This window comes from Oreochromis aureus, linkage group 8, assembly GCF_013358895.1.
Source record: "Oreochromis aureus strain Israel breed Guangdong linkage group 8, ZZ_aureus, whole genome shotgun sequence".
In the NCBI taxonomy this organism is placed as follows: Eukaryota; Metazoa; Chordata; class Actinopteri; order Cichliformes; family Cichlidae; genus Oreochromis; species Oreochromis aureus.
In genome coordinates this window covers 10,803,762-10,819,778 of record NC_052949.1, presented here as the reverse complement: position 1 = coordinate 10,819,778, position 16,017 = coordinate 10,803,762, and the positions used below count along the sequence as shown (strand labels likewise).

The window sequence follows — 16,017 nt, the reverse complement described above, 5'->3', positions numbered from 1 at the left end:
GTTGTTGGATCATGGAGGTCATATATGTATGTTTAATGTACACAGACACTATTTATTAGTAGAACAAAACTATAAACTACATGTGTGGCAAAAAGCAAAAGGGTGATCGGTGGATTCTTACAGAAGCTGGCAGATTGCTGGTTGGCTGCAGACTGATGTCCGACATGGAGATGCCTTCAGGTTCTGTCAGAGCCTGAAGAGTGTGCAAATAAACACAGCCATTTATTATTAGTTATACTCACAACAGCTTTTGTGCTATTTGGGCCTTCAGGTAACTTTTACTGAATGCAGACCTGTCCCAAAAAAGGAGGAAAACATGAGGATCGTTCCCTCTCAAATCAGCAAATTATTAAAATGTTTTCTGATTAAGCAGCTCCAATTTGCATAAAAAAGTTTTAAAGTCAGTCTAAAGATTGATATATAAAACCAGAATTTCAAATGTTCAAACCACTGGTAAAATATTTTTTAAAAATGGTCAGACAACCCACTTTCAGATCATTTTTTTGCACATTGAAACTAAATAACACAAAAACGATCAGAGATAAATTCCTAAAATTTTCACTGGTCTTTCTTGCCATGAATATTGAATCAGGATCTGTAATTTGAGACAGATAGATAAAATAATCTACAAGTATTAGCTCATTCAAAAATGAACAAAAAGGCCAGCACTCCTACCATTTAACATATGTGTTAAACTCACTAAACTATTATTCTTATTTAGAATTTCTGAATATTTGTCTTTATAACATGTGAAAACGTTATATTTCACAACAATGCAAAAAAGAAACTCATAAAATATTTTCTTTTTTTTATTTTCAAGATTTCAAATCATTCAAATTTTCAGCTTCACCGTCTCTGATTTGCAAAAAAAAAAAAAAAAAAAAAAAAAAAAAAGAAGGTCTAAAGTTTGGACATATATAATGATTGCTATGAAATTTTAGCCTCATATATCATAGATGAAATACATGTCAAGATTTTTTTAGGAGGCATGTCCAAGTGACTTCATGCCCTTTTTGCCCTTTGAAATCTGAATCTGTGTGTCATCAGAATGTCTCAAAAACTATTAAAAACCCTGAAATATTCAATGCTCTTTCTCACCATCAAAATTAATCGACATCTTCAATTTGAGCTGGATGCTCATGATGTCTCAGTAAAACAGCAGGTTGGCCAGCTCAATAGGAAAATGGAAACAGTTCAGTCTTTATACTTATCTGTTCAAAGCAGTTTTTTACTTAAATTTTGTTATGTTGACTGATGCTAAGCTAAATAACAGGAGCTTGTTTAATTCAGTGCAGTTTAACAGAACCACAAACTACATCATCAAAAATGATCGTACAGTTAAAATGCCAGCCCTCTTAAACACTCTCATAAATTGAAATTGATGATGACTGTGTATATAGGAAACAGTCTGAGTGTATGTGTCATGTAAACGTGTATACAAACTACTGACTAAAGATGGAGGTAGTGGTCAGGGGCTTTCTTCCACTGCCAACAAGTGCAGTACTTTTAAACACGGGGCCACATCATGCAAACTGTGGATTAAGTCTGAAAGTCCCAGATTACCGGATTAGTGTTTGCACCCTCTGTATCAGAGTCCTCAGTGAACCTGACCTGCATGGCGGTTTGCCTGCATGTGTGTGTTTGCATCATGCATACATGTGGATTGCTTGTATTATTTTTTTTCCTGTGAACTAAGATGATTAGAGGGAGACGGAAATGCTCCATATACTGCATGTCCCACATAAAAAGACCTGTCGCTTTCACTGGCCTGTCAACAGCAGGAGGCTTTTTTTCTGTTCTTTATGAAACAAATAAAATATCTGGGCGACACTTGACACAAGAATGTGAGACGATATTGAGGAATGAATCAGAACAAGCTGTTAAATAATAAATTGTTGTTAATTAGCTTCTGAACATGTCAGAATTGAGAGCTTTATAATTTTCTTCCTACACCAGCCAATGAGCCATTAATTTCTAAATACCTAATCATTAGTTACTGTTCTTTTTTTTAATTAAAAAAATGGTTTAAAATGGTTTATGAGTAAAAATAAAGATTTGCATGATGATTAACTTATATGGTGGTTTCAGTTGCAACACTGGGTAACAGAGGACAATGGAAGCTCTCAGTTTAAGGAGGTCTTGTGCATGTGAGTGGATTAAGGGTGATAATCATAAAAAGATCAGTTGGTTTCTGCCACTTAATTATCAAAAGCTAGAACAATCAGCGACAGCTGGTGTGAATGGCCTCCAGTACCAGAAACGATTACAGACCTGATAACTTCTTTGTGCGCTGGGTTTCTTAGTTTGTGAACACTACCATGCAAAATTATCTGCTCATGTTCAAAGTTTATTGGACAAATTTTATGACGTAACGCTAACATCCCAAACAAGATATAAATGCAAATTAAACACGTGTGTGACGCTTGAAGGTGCTGATAAAGTGACTAAGTCGATAAAGCTTAAATTATAGATGTGATATGAATGAAAACTAATGCTGAGCTTATTTTTAAGATACTCGACAGCCAATTTCACTTGCTGCCAGCAACTTCTGTCATTTTTTATTGTAGGTCGCAGGCAGCTAAAAATGACAAACTGCCACTGCATGCTGTTGTCGACTAATAAAAGACAGAGAGAGAGGGAGAGAGAGAGCGAGAGAGAGAGAGAGAGAAAGAGGAGAAAGGCTTACAGAACTGTGATTGTCTGGTGGGGAGGCTCAGACATTTAGTATTTGAGGTCACATGTGGGTTAGCGCAAATAACTCATAAACTGTGGATTTTGAGCTGTCTGTCAGAGGATGTGTGAATGGCATTGTGAGGGCCAGTTTATGCTGTCTGTCCACATCAGAAATCAAAAGTGTTTATAGACGTTCTAGGCTGACATGTTCAAAGGCAGAGAGAAAGGCGGGGTTTTATAGAGAGGAGGAGATGCAATAGTTTTTGAAAATGGTAACAAAACCACATATTTGTAGATCATAGCTTCAGGGATCCATTCACAGTTCTGCAATCGTTCACGTGACAAAGGCATCAACATTTGACTCCTTTCATATCTGTCCACAGCTGGAGTGTTCCCTAGATTCATTTACAGTACAAATCCAATATTATGACAGTACTATTATATTATGTTATTATATAGTTATTATATTATGACAGTCTTCCCCCATGTACAAGAGAGATGGACATATACTAACAAATGAAGGGTGTGTTGAGAAGATAGAAGGGGTGCTTTGAGGATGGAGGAAAGATGCAGAGGATTAATAAGGAGGAAGTGGGAGCAACTGTGAAGAGGATGAAGAGTGGAAAAGGTGGTTGGTTGAGTGGGAAGTTGACTTTTTAACCAGATTGTTTGATCCTGGAGAGCGCAAGGATGCCTGTAGAACGGAGAAGAAATGTACCAGTGAGAATCTTCCAAAATAAAGGTGATATGACCAGAAGGGAAAGGATTAGAAATGGGTGTGTCAGAGGAAGTTAGCGATGGTTTGGACATATGCAGAGGAAGGATTGTGGATATACTGGGCAAATGATGTTGAAGATGGAGCTCTCCAGCAGCAGGGAAAGAGGAAGACCAAAGAGAAGATTCATGTATTTAGTAAAGGTAGGGTTAACAGGGATATGACAGGATGGAAGCAGAAAGTCCGCTGTGGTGACCCCTAAAGGAAGCAGCCAATAAATAAAAAGGAGAAGAAGAAGAAGAGGATGCTAGGCATGTTCCACTTCTTCAAACCATGCTGTTATAACTGAGTCGTGACCTGGCTATTTGCCTGTGTGCTTTTTTTTGGTGGTTGTTTATGCTCCTTGACAGTTTATGACTCACAAACAGATTGACTTACAGTATGTAACTATGACAACCACATGGATTGACCCACAGGTGACTTCCAGCCTTTGAATCAATAAATATATTGACGGAGGTTAAACTTTTGGATAAAACTTTCCTTTGACTTCTTTATGTGCACTAAACTGTGAGAGTTTATAGTCCATTCAACAGCCTATCAGTTAGAAATTTGCATGCACTGTAAACTCGTACAGCTGTTCATTTACTGAGTTTTGCAATTAAAAGTTGCATTTTGTGGGGTGCTAATTTAGCTCACTGGCTTGAACAAGCGACCCATATGCTGTAAGGCCCAGGTTTGAATCCGCTCCAATGACACCCACTGTTTATCTTTCCCTGTTCTCTATCCTCAGTGTCGCTGTCTTCTCCCTCACTGTCTAAAAAACATACTTTATGTGGGTTTATATTCACTTTCACTTGGTCCTTTACACCATATGTCCCTCAGTGGAGAAACTGTGAGTTACATTTTTGTCACTAATGATTGCAGACATCAATACATGCTGATCCCAACATGACACTCTTTTCTTCATTTTACTGTATTTCTGATGGCAGAGTTTATATGCGGGTTGATTTTAAAGTAGCTGTGATCACAATAAAGTTCCAGACATGAAGATTTCAGACTGAGACGGTTTGCAAATGTCAGCTTCAGAGAGTCATTTAAAAGCAATAGTAGTCCGTGAGGTGCTTGTTCTTCATGAAATTCTTTCTGTGACTTGAATTTGTTTTAAAAAGTCAAATGAGCTGTTCCCATAGGTAACCAGACTATATGAGTTATACTGAAATGCAAAGCCAAACCAGCAAGATCAGCGTCATTTTCTGGCACCACAGTAACACAATTACACAGTCCCTGGTCACAACATTGAGGAGCCTGGATTTTAAGTGGACTCCAACAAATATGTGCTTATTAAGTTACATGCAATTAAAGATTGATTACATCGACAATGTCTTGAGTTTAACAGAGCTCCCAAACATCAATTTAAGAGGATGTAGATCAGCTTTGATGGACAAACAAGAAGCAAAACCTTCCATCAAAAACATCATGAAACTATTATAAGAAATGATCACCTGAGTCCTATTTCACCCCTTCTTAACTCTATACTTCAGAAATACACTTAGAAATACCATATGGTGTAAAAATAAAACTTTGGGTTTACTATATAGTAAATATATTCTATGTGTGCTGTCAAAAAATTCAGCGACTCTGCCTATAGAACGAAAAACACTTTATCTGTTTTAAATTTGAAAAAGTTAACACCTCCGATTCAAGACTACCAGCACAAGCTTAACCGCAATTTCACAGCAGACCTCAAATTTGCACAGAAAGTAAACTCGGTCCTTGTGAAACAACTTTTACATCAGAGTTCTGGTGATTAGAGCTGTGTGTCCAAACAGTTGTTTCAGTGAAAGAGTTTGGTACATCTTAACCAGTGACAGGGACATCCAATCACAAGCACGCACAGAAGCAGTTAAAATGTCATTCGAAGGGTTGTGTGCTATGAATTCATCTGCAAGGGAAAGACTGTCAGTGCAGAGTTTTACTGTAGCATCCTGAGGTGTCTTAGAGGGAATATTCAATATAAAGTACCTCAACAGTGGTGTTGTGTCAGCCTGCCATTGTACACCCATTCAAAATGCATCAAAACTTCTTTCTACTTCTTTCAGGAACCAAACTTAAATTGTGATCACTCCCTACCTTACTCCACAGATTTTACCTTGTGTAACTCTCTCTTCCCCAAAATAAACACAAGTTGAAGGCTTTTAATACACTGAAGGACACTGTGCAGGTGGTCAGAAAGAGACTTCCACTTAGTGAACACTGAAAAGTTTTTTCAAAGTACACAAGGAGATGAGGATGAAGGGGAGACAAAGCTAATTAAAATCAAGTAAACTGGAATCATGGAACTTTTTGTCATGTTAGCAGCAATACCTTTACACAATCAGGCTGTTATACTCACAGTGATTGGTGAGAGGTGACATATGGCTGGATCAGTGGCGTTGTGAGCAGAGGTTCTCTCGTACTCTGTGTTATACCCTCTCACCTTTGACCTCTGGCTAGCGTGACGCACCTGTTTGGCATCACTGGACAAGTGACGACTAACAGGAGTTCGAGAAGAGTAGTCTTCCTCCGTGTCTGAGAACTGGGCCTGAGATGGAAAAGGACTGAAATCAGCAACCCATATTTTAAACCTTTGTACAAGGACATAAAATACAAAACATATTAAATATGAGCCACACTCACTGATTCACTCTCAGACTGGGAGGAGTTGTGAGTCCTGCTGGGGCCTTTGAACTCTGACTGGCTGGTGAGGGTTGATCGGCGGGTGGACTGGAAGCTGCTGCTGCTGAAACGGTCTCTGCCCTTCATGCACAGTAATACCCCGAGGTAAGGAACGTACCTGCTGATTGCTGACCTGAGCGAGACAGAGACATTTTCCAATCCATAATTGCATTTTTTATTAAATTACATGATAGTGAAGTGTGAAACTGCATGACATCCTTACAAGCTGAGCTGAATTAGACAAATGTCAGCTTTTAATTAGGATGTTAAAAAGTTACCAAGATGAGAATACCGAAAAAAGTCAAGTAGTCCCGAGGCTTGGCTCCTTATAGTTTGGTAAATGGTAAATGAACTAGATATATATACAGTATAGCGCTTTTCTACTCTATACAAGTTTGATTAATGCTGTGCATTTAAGGGGTTGTGGTACAACTACTAAGACTGCCCATGTTGTCACTGCATTAGTCAGTATTAGTCAGCACATTATTTTTTCCTTTATTTCACTGTACTGCTCTTTCACTGCTATTTAATCATTGCCTTACTAATGCATTTACTACTATTCAGTTTCTAGATGCATCTGTGATTCTTGTAACAACACAAAACAAAACCAAATAAGCTATTTTCAGCCTTATTCACTTGGGGTTGGGGGGTGGGGTGGGGTTGTTACAGCGGGTAGCTTGGCATGTTTGATGCGGCAGAGGTTTCACCTGGGATTCTCTTCCTGATAAAACCTAAAAGGGATTTTTGTCTCCTGCTGGATCCTTTTGCTTAAGCGAATGTGCCAACTACTACACAAAAGCAGGATCAAATAATAAACAGTAGTAATAAATTAATGATAATAAATTATAAAGTAGGTTGAGGCTGATGTTCACCTAGCACTTTGTAATGTCTTTAAAATTGGCTCCATCGCCAAGGTGCAGAATGCATGTGAGGATTAGCTTTAAACTAATAATTTGATAAGGAGCAAAGTTATCATAAAATGGACATAGTGAGTACTTTAAGGGAAAACAGGATCATAGTGTCTGCTCAGATCAAGTTTGCTTGTACTTACACTCACTAGTGCGTAGGTGTGTTCATGGTAAGTATGGCAACAACTTTAGGGGCAGCTGTAAATCAGGAGGTAGTGCAGGTCATCTACTAATTGGAAAGTTAGTAATTCCAAAAGTTCCAAAATACAAGGATATTTGCTGCCAAATGTCCTTGTACTACAGCCAAAAACAAAAGTAAGTGCATCGTGTACATGAAAGTGTAGCCTGCTAATGAATATTATCAGAATTTTTCCCCAGTTGATTATATAAATTCACAATATTTTTCTTTAAAAATTCTATTTTTACAATAATTTGAAGTCATTTGCATTCTTTTTCATTGTTCATTTCTTTTACTGATTTTGAATTTCTGCTTTTACCATCCCACAAATCAGAAAATATGGGCAAAAGTCTGAAAAATAGGTTTTGAACTGAAATGTTCTACAGATCAGGCCCTGAGTAACATATGTCCAAATCCCTCCAAATTGTTATTGCATCGGACTTTCTTGTGGGATCAGTGTGTATGTGTCTGTGTGAGTGTCATGTGTTGCAGGAGGTTGCAGGAGGTGCCGAACACCTGGCCAGTGTTCTGCAGGGATATTTAAAGCTTGCTTCTGTAGCTTTGGGCTCCTGCTGCTCCTCTTCTTCACTCCTGTGACAGTGACTGTGCTGTCTTTGCAGCACATCAGCCTTTTTGATTCTTTTTGAGTTATGATTTTAGTTGCTTTTGCACATACATCCCATACAACATGCTTAGCAGCCCATCCAAGCACCATTTCACACCACTGCTACAGACATAACCAGGTTTGCCACCTACTTTAAAACATCTTTGCTATCCATATTCAGGTGGTAGTGTGACTCCCTTCCTTGCCTGTCTAACCGGTCGTAACACAATATTACCTTTTCTAAATCTTACATTCATAAAAGCTGTTTTGGTTTCAAGCTTTGGATGCTACAGAGATTTGTAAATTAAAGAAGATTTGTAGCTTGTTCGCAATTTTTTATATTAGGATGTGATTAAAGGAGTGCAAAGCAGTCACTGGGAGTGTCATGCGCCTCTGTGCGATGGCACATTTACCCTCTGGTTATTGTATTTGATCATCTTTATTAACCTGCTTTCTAGCACTCTCTGTTTCATGCACAGTAATGACTATCTATGAAGACTCATCTGCTTGCATATGAAGTCAGGATGGCGTGTCTCTCTGCTCTCACATTGGCCTCTTTTAACTTCAGCTGCTTAGTGCAGTTTTTTAAAGTTCAACATTCTACTGAGTTGAATGTTGCGGGTAGCACTGTTTTCAGTTTTAATTTCATTAGTTTGGTTTATTAACACAAGTTTAGATAAGACAATTTAATCGACTCACACACTGGGTGGGTGGCCTTCAACCTTCTTTTGTTTGTTTGTTTCTGGAGCTCCAATCTCCTTTATTTGTGTTTTTTATTTTTGTTTTTGTATTCTTCAAAATTCTTTGAACTGTAGAAACTTTGTGACATCTTATATGCTGGCCTCCTGAGAGATTTGAAGATTTTTGGGGGCTGATCCTTCGTTTCAAACCTAGGACCTCTCACACCCCAAACTAAAATTATAGCCTTTTAATATAATTGAAGAACAATAAAACCTTATTCTGATATCCTGTAAACCACACATGTTAATCATTCTGTGGTTGTGCCATCAGTGGATGAAGCTACACAGTGAAACCTGTGGGTGCTGTGGGTCTTAACACCCAAGTTCAGCAGAGCCTCATCAGCATCAGTTAAAGTATCAACAACTGAGCAACCTCTTCACTAAAACCCCAAATCTCCCTTTCTAATCAGTGCTGATCAGATGTAACTGACTATAGACCGAGGAAACACATCCCAGCCATTTATATGGGTGACAATGACAAACCTGGCAACACAGTATCAATTATGCACACATGCAGAGAGAGCAATACCACATTTGACACACTCTCAAACCAAATAAAATGAAATATTTACTTGGAGAGATAACTAACATGAGCATGGAAGCAGCTAAATTTGTTCTTTAAAAAAGTCAGAGCCTGGGGGGGGAAACCCAGAGAGACAACATGAACCTTTACTGAAGTACTTCAAAATGATTCTTTTCCATCTTTTCTTTACTTCCTCTGTATAACCATTATACTTCTCTGTCACACTGCTTTATTATTCCTTTTTGTAGTTTGATGTTTTCTTTCTTTTCTTACATTCTTACTGTGGTGTGCCATTGTGCACGTACTGAAGCTGCAAAAAGCTTTTTACTTTTATGTCCTTAATTATTATTCTGACACCTTGTGTAACGTCTGCTTATTCATCGCTGTTGTGTGCGAGGAGATTGAGAAAGAACATCGTTATTTTTTAACTGTTACTGCAGCTTAACACTTGAGTGTAGGTCCTACCTGTATTTAGGATGTGTTATGGCGTATATGATGGGGTTGTGGATAGCTGATGCTTTGGCGATCACAGCGGGAACAGAGTTCATATAAGGAGTTAACAAGTCTGCATACCTGAGAGAGAGAGAGGGAGAGGGAGATGAGACAGATGGTGGCAGGAAGAAAAATGAGACAAGGAAATGAGACACATTTGTGTGACAAGGGCATGGGTGGGCGTGTGTTTTCTTGTGCAGTATTAGTGCAGAGACACAGGACTGGGACACTCAGCTGGGCTTGCATTTAGTGCTGAATTCATCCCTCACTTCACCCGACCATTTTCTTAACTGCTTGTTCAGCCAGGGTCACGGTGGGCTGGAGGCTATACTTCAGGTGACACTGGGACAATGATGGGGTACTTCTTGGACAGGCAGCACAGTCCATCGCAAAAGAACAGGCAGCAGTTCTTGTTCTTTGCAGGTAGTTGTGTTACTGGCTACCTGATAAATCCAGTATCCAGCCTTTCCTAGTTTCTTATTGGTCTACCAAGTCTTGAGAGACATATGGTGGTTTGGAACAAATCTACTTAAAAAACAAACGTTTGGTTCTGTCATGCATGTGTATTGATGAATACTCCGTTCTAGGTAATCCATTACGGGAGTTTACTCCCTATAGGAATATTGACAGTCTTGTTACGACTAAAACCACACAGCCAGCTTAAAATGGAGAAATAGACAAATAGCTTTTGGCTGAAACAGCTTTAATGGCATCTTCAATCATAAACTCAATACTTTATTGTGAGTCAAACACCCAAAAAGTGTTAAACTTTGGTGGTTTTTCGTCCTCATGGAGAATTTTAGACGTCACTGGACTGTGAAAAAAGAGGTCTCTTTAGCAGACTCTGACACACACACTTGTGCACTTACCCAGCAAATGCAGTGAGGGCTGTGCAGGAATAAGGGGCCCAGGAGATGACAAACAGCAGGATGACGATGAGTGCAATTTTAGCCATCCTCCATTCGCTCCTCATTTTATGGAACCTCTTTGCAGAGTCTCTGGTCCCCTCGCAATTGATCTTTGTTATCGCCCTGTGATGCACAGACACGCCCACCACCAGTAAAAATAGTTGTCGAAAGCCGTTGTCTATAATATAATATAATTTGTAATTTTATTGTAATAACAGACCCTCGTTTGTAATTCATTTTTATGGCTAACTTGTTGATATTCACACAGCTGTGGGAGTGTGTCACAGGAGTGTAGAAGACCTTTGAGAAAAATAGCCATAAATGGCATCGATGTGCGTGTGTGCATGAACAGTACCAACCGCGTTGTGTGTCGAATGGCTCTGAAGATGCAGCAATAGCAGAAAATGATGACAAAGAGAGGGATGAAGAAGACAAAGGTGAAGAGCAGCATGGTGTAGGAGCGGACAGAAGGGGTGAACGTCATGTAGTCCCAGGAACAAGACGTCATCAGACCCTCCGGGACGTAGGCACCTTTGGGAGGACATAAACTCTTTTGGTCATTTTCCACATCATTAAATCTGACATTTTTCTCCTGCCTCTTTGCTCCTGAAAAGTCTTTGACTTTTGAACATGTTTGTGCCTACTACTTCAATAAAGGGCTGTCGGTATCAAATCAAATCAAATCAAATCAAATCACCTTTATTGTCACGTCACATGTGCAGGTACACTGGTACAGTACATGCGAGTGAAATTCTTGTGTGCAAGCTTCACAAGCAACAGAGTTGTGCAAAATACAATAACGTGCAACAAGCAAAATATAAAAATGGTTAATCTAAAAAGTAATAAATATATGTACCATATATAAAGGTATATACATTACTGAATGTGTGTACTAAATATGTTTTTCTACGTGTGTGTGTGTGTGTGTGTGTGTGTGAGTGTGTATATACATGTTTTACAAATGAAATAGAGTAAACAATAAAATAAGATATATAAAATATAAAATATACAGAGGTAGGTATGTGCAAAACAGTGGCATTAATGTACAGTATGGAGTGCATAATGTTGAAGTTCCAGTAGTGAGGGTGAGGTGTCTATGACGTGTTCAGCAGTCTGATGGCCTGGTGGAAAAAGCTGTCTCTCAGTCTGCTGGTACGGGACCGGATGCTGCAGAACCTCCTTCCTGATGGAAGTAGTCTGAACAGTTTATGGCTGGGGTGACTGGAGTCCTTGATGATCCTCCCGCTTTCCTCAGGCACCGCTTCCTGTAGATGTCTTGGAGGAGGAAGCTCACCTCCAATTATCCGTTCAGCACACCGCACTACTCTCTGGAGAGCTTTGCGGTTGTAAGCGGTGGTGTTGCCATACCAGGTGGTGATGCATCCAGTGAGGATGCTCTCAATGGCACAGCGATAGAAGGTCCTGAGGATGCGGGGGCTCATGCCGAATCTTTTCAGTCTCCTGAGAAAGAAGAGGCGCTGCTGCGCCTTCTTCACTGTCGGTAGAGCCTGTGAGTCTTGTATGAATGGAATACACTATATGGCCAACCTTTTACCACATTGATTTATTTTGTCTATTCACTGGACTGAAAAATGGAAGAAAACACTGTTTTATATAAGATGTATGGAAGGAAATCCATCCTATAACTGCTAAACTCCTAAACAACATTGAAGACAATGGATGAAAGAGCCAATAACCTTTGAAAATACAGGTAACAAAGCATAGATAGGGAATACATGTACAGAATTGAGCTGCATTACTGGTTTGTACTGTTTATGTAATTCTCCTGTATCACTGTTTATTGGAGTCACTGAGATATTTCTTTGAAATCCTGAAGAGGTTTTTTTTGCCATTGTTAGTGGGGCTTTCCATTGATTGTCACTCCCTGAGACTAGACTTGAATACGTAAAATGACCACAGCTTCTTAAGAATGCATTACATACCAATGGAAAAACAATTAAGAGCCTTGCCATGGTATACGCACTCCCTGGTGGTGGTGACACTGGATAAAGAATGAGTTAATGCGCATTCAAGTCAAACACATCTCCCCTGTGGTTCCATTGTTTTTGGCACATGGTCCAAAAGCACCTTTATTTTTAATCATACAGTATTAGTGACACGTTCGATTTCACTTTTATTTCCAGTCATGGTTATGGTTAGGCTTAATAAGAAGCCATGGTGTAGATTTTAATTTAAAACCTTCAACCTTTTCAGAAAAAGCTTGGATTTATAGAGATTAAGAAAAGGGAGAAGGCTTTCATGGTGCTGCCATGTAACCCATTATGTACTACCACCATGGGATCCTTTGTGGAGGCGACATCATGCTGTGACAGGCTATGTAAGTGTCTAAATCTTACTATTGTATGCATTTGTTTGGGGTTTTTTTTCTTACCCTACACCTCTATTAATCATAATTGCTAGCTGTATTTTGTTGTATTAATCAGTCCTCCCACACTTTCTGGACAGGCCTAAGCTTAAGTGTCTATGATTTTAATAATGTGGACTTGCTCTTCATGAGTTGCAGCAGTTGCTTTCACAGCTGGAGTTGTACTTTGTGATACTTGAACAAGATGTGGACAGAAATACCCCTCCCCTAAATCAAACACAGTACAGGAAAAGCCAAAAGCTAATGTAACCCTGGTTAACAGTTGTCAATAGATAAAAGCCTGTTAGTAAAAACAGTCATAAGAAATATATTACTGGTGATAAATAGTTGTCAATAAATAGAACATAATGGTTAAGGAAATTCATTAAAAACATCAGCAATGATATAATTCATGGTATAGGATTTCATTTGTGTTTAAACATATGTTAAAAGGTTAAAAAACTTGCTAATTCATGGTGTTTTTATGTTAATTCAGGTAAAATGGCTAAAATATGTGTTCAGACTCTTATTGTGAAAGGGTACGCTGCAGCGTGACTCCTGTGATAGCCACACCCAAGCGGGTTGTTCTTCTTTTGAAGCTGGAGAGGAGAAATGCAGACAGTTCTTGCGGAGCTGCTGCCTAAACGAGTGAAAAAAATATTAAAAAACAAGCCAGAAGTCTACATAAAGCCATTGTTGTACTCTGGAGAATATATTTTTGTTTTTCCGACCTGTCTTTGCCTTGGTGACGTTGTGAACGTAACCGAACGGGACTTGGTGAGTTCAGAAATTGTATTTTATTTCATGCAAGAAATGTTTTGTTGTATTATATTGCTCATTTCATGCAAATGGAAAGTCAAGGTAGCAGATTTATGCTGTTTTATGTTAAAAACGGTGGATTGGTGCTTGACCAACACACAGGCTGCAGTTCAAAGGCCTTTGACGGTGTTTCAGCACGCCATATTGGCGTCACCTCATTTACGGCTAAATAAGCTGGAAAAACGGACTTTACTGTTATTTAAGGGCTACCCGTGTGTTATTTTCAAATGTTTATGCATATTGCTTTGTTGTTATGGTAGGCCATTAAGGTTTGGATCGGGAAATGCCGAGCTAGAATCGGAGTTTGATCCGCTGAGCGAGAAACAAGATGGCGAGCCACCCAGGGACCCATTGAACTGTACCGAGCAGGAAAAAGGAAACTGCCCCTGCTGGACGTTGAACTCTTTCACTAAAAAACTGGTAGGATTAATCCATACACCTCTGCAAAAGAACAGTGGACTTTCAAAGCACTGGATAATCATTCAGAGCAATTCCAGGATTTATAGTTAAAGGACACAGAGACAATTTTCTTTTGTTTATTTGTTTGTTTAAGGGATTTGTTCAGCCTTTTGCTGAATTGTTTTCAGTTTTTACATGTTTTGTAACTTATTTTGGACAACCAATTTTAATGCTGTAATGGTGTTAATGGAAATGTAAATAATTTTGTTGGGTTAAAACAAAATAAGGAATGGTTGAAATTTAAAGGTTGAACTTAGACCAAGATTAAATTAAATCTTGGGCTTAAAAGAACTAAGCTTGATTTAAATAACACAGTGTTAATTCAAATAGGTCAAAGGATAAACTTGAACTTAGAACTTGAAATGAATAAAACAATAACCTAGGTTGAAAATAACATCCTTTTAAAGCCAAATAAAAGGTTTTGAAATAAATAGGATAAATTAACAGAAATTACTGAACTAAAAGGAAAGAAAATATCTTGTTTCCTTAAAGGTGTGTTGAATGTTTTATATAATGTTTGTCAACTGTCTATTATCTCTGTCTTTTCCAAAATAACAAGCCGGCAATTTAAACGTATTTTCTGGTCTGTGGTCTTTATTACATCCTACACTCATTACTACTCTAGTAGTCGAACCTAACTGGTCCTAGTATACTGTAACGACTCCAGAAGTGTTACAGAAGTGGCGAGCCAGCCAGGAGTAGTAATTGATTCCTCAAGGTTGTTTTCCTGACCCAGACCTCAAAAATAGGCCAAGTCCGGCAAAATGGAAATAGTTGACAGAGAGAATGTTAAAATCCCAAACTCAGTTATTGTTAATGGGATTACAGGCACAGACACTGATGAAGCTTTAAAAGACTTTTTAAACAGATATGGTCGAACAGCAAGAACCCTTAAGATAGATGATCCCAAGTCTTCTTACCACAAAAATGTTATTGTGGAGTATGAGAGTGGAGCTGCTCTGTCAACACTTGAACCCTTACTACCTTACACACTTGAATGTCCGAATGAAGTCACTTATCAGATACGAGCCCTGTCACCTGAGTACATCGCAGCTGTTACCAACGTCGCCACCAACAGTTTTTTCAATGAACTGCAAAGCATTGCTAAACTTAGTGGCAAATCTTTTGAAGCTGTTCTGCATGAACACCTTTCCCAATGTGCTCAGTCAGTCACACACAGCATAGAAGCTCCTACCCCAGACGCACAAAGTGAACCAACAACCCAGGTACAAGCAAATGACCAACCAATCCAGAGTGAAACTCCAGAACCAATCAAAGCTAACGAACGCATCAGCGATTCTGAGTCAGTCAACCAGACACAACCAGATCTACAAACTACCATTCCACAGAGCTTTATAACACACCCTGAGGTGCAAAAGGTTGTGGTAGAGCACATTGTGCTTGAAGTGAAGCTCTTGTCTCACCAGTGAACGCCTCCTTCCGCCTCAGAAATTTTTCAGGCAGACTGCCCTGTCCTAGTCATGAGGTGGACTTTGATACATGGCGCCACAGTGTAGAGCTCCTACTTCAAGATCCCAATCTGTCTGACTTGCAACGTCATGGAAAATCTTAGACAGTCTTGTACCGCCTGCTGCCAACGTGGTGAAACCTCTGGGCCCTGAAGCCTTGCCTTCAGCTTATCTTGAACTACTCCATTCAGCTTTTGGCACTGTGGAGGATGGCGATGAGCTTTTCGCCAAATTTCTCAACACATTGCAAGATGCAGGTGAAAAGCCTTCACACTACCTCCATCGCTTGCAAACAGCTCTCTCAGAAGCTCTGAAAAGAGGTGGTGTCTTAGCTGGTGAAGCAGACCGACACCTTCTGCGTCAATTCTGTCGGGGTGTTGGGATAGTGCCTTGTTAACAGATCTTCAGCTCGAAAGGAAAAAGACAAACCCCTCATTCACCGAGCTGCT

The 16,017-nt window shown here is 39.2% G+C and overlaps 1 protein-coding gene and 1 long non-coding RNA gene across 5 annotated transcripts in view; one reads left to right on the top strand and one right to left on the bottom strand.

Annotated features, from left to right (window-relative positions):
- Positions 1–16,017, bottom strand: part of LOC116328810 (melanopsin-A-like) — an 82,020-nt gene that overhangs the window by 8,142 nt on the left and 57,861 nt on the right. For 3 of the 4 annotated variants that reach the window (XM_039616354.1, XM_039616351.1, XM_039616355.1), the window contains 6 exons: positions 10,816–10,987; positions 10,418–10,579; positions 9,522–9,629; positions 6,065–6,236; positions 5,781–5,969; positions 122–193 (listed from right to left, as the gene is read on the bottom strand). In XM_039616354.1, the coding sequence (XP_039472288.1) occupies positions 122–193; positions 5,781–5,969; positions 6,065–6,236; positions 9,522–9,629; positions 10,418–10,579; positions 10,816–10,987 (875 nt within the window). The remainder of the gene's footprint in view (positions 1–121; positions 194–5,780; positions 5,970–6,064; positions 6,237–9,521; positions 9,630–10,417; positions 10,580–10,815; positions 10,988–16,017) is intronic. The other variant, XM_039616352.1, reaches the window with a different exon arrangement.
- LOC120441424 lies at positions 13,434–14,675 on the top strand. The gene is made up of 2 exons (XR_005614068.1): positions 13,434–13,598; positions 13,901–14,675. It is a non-coding gene; the product is annotated as an uncharacterized LOC120441424 (long non-coding RNA).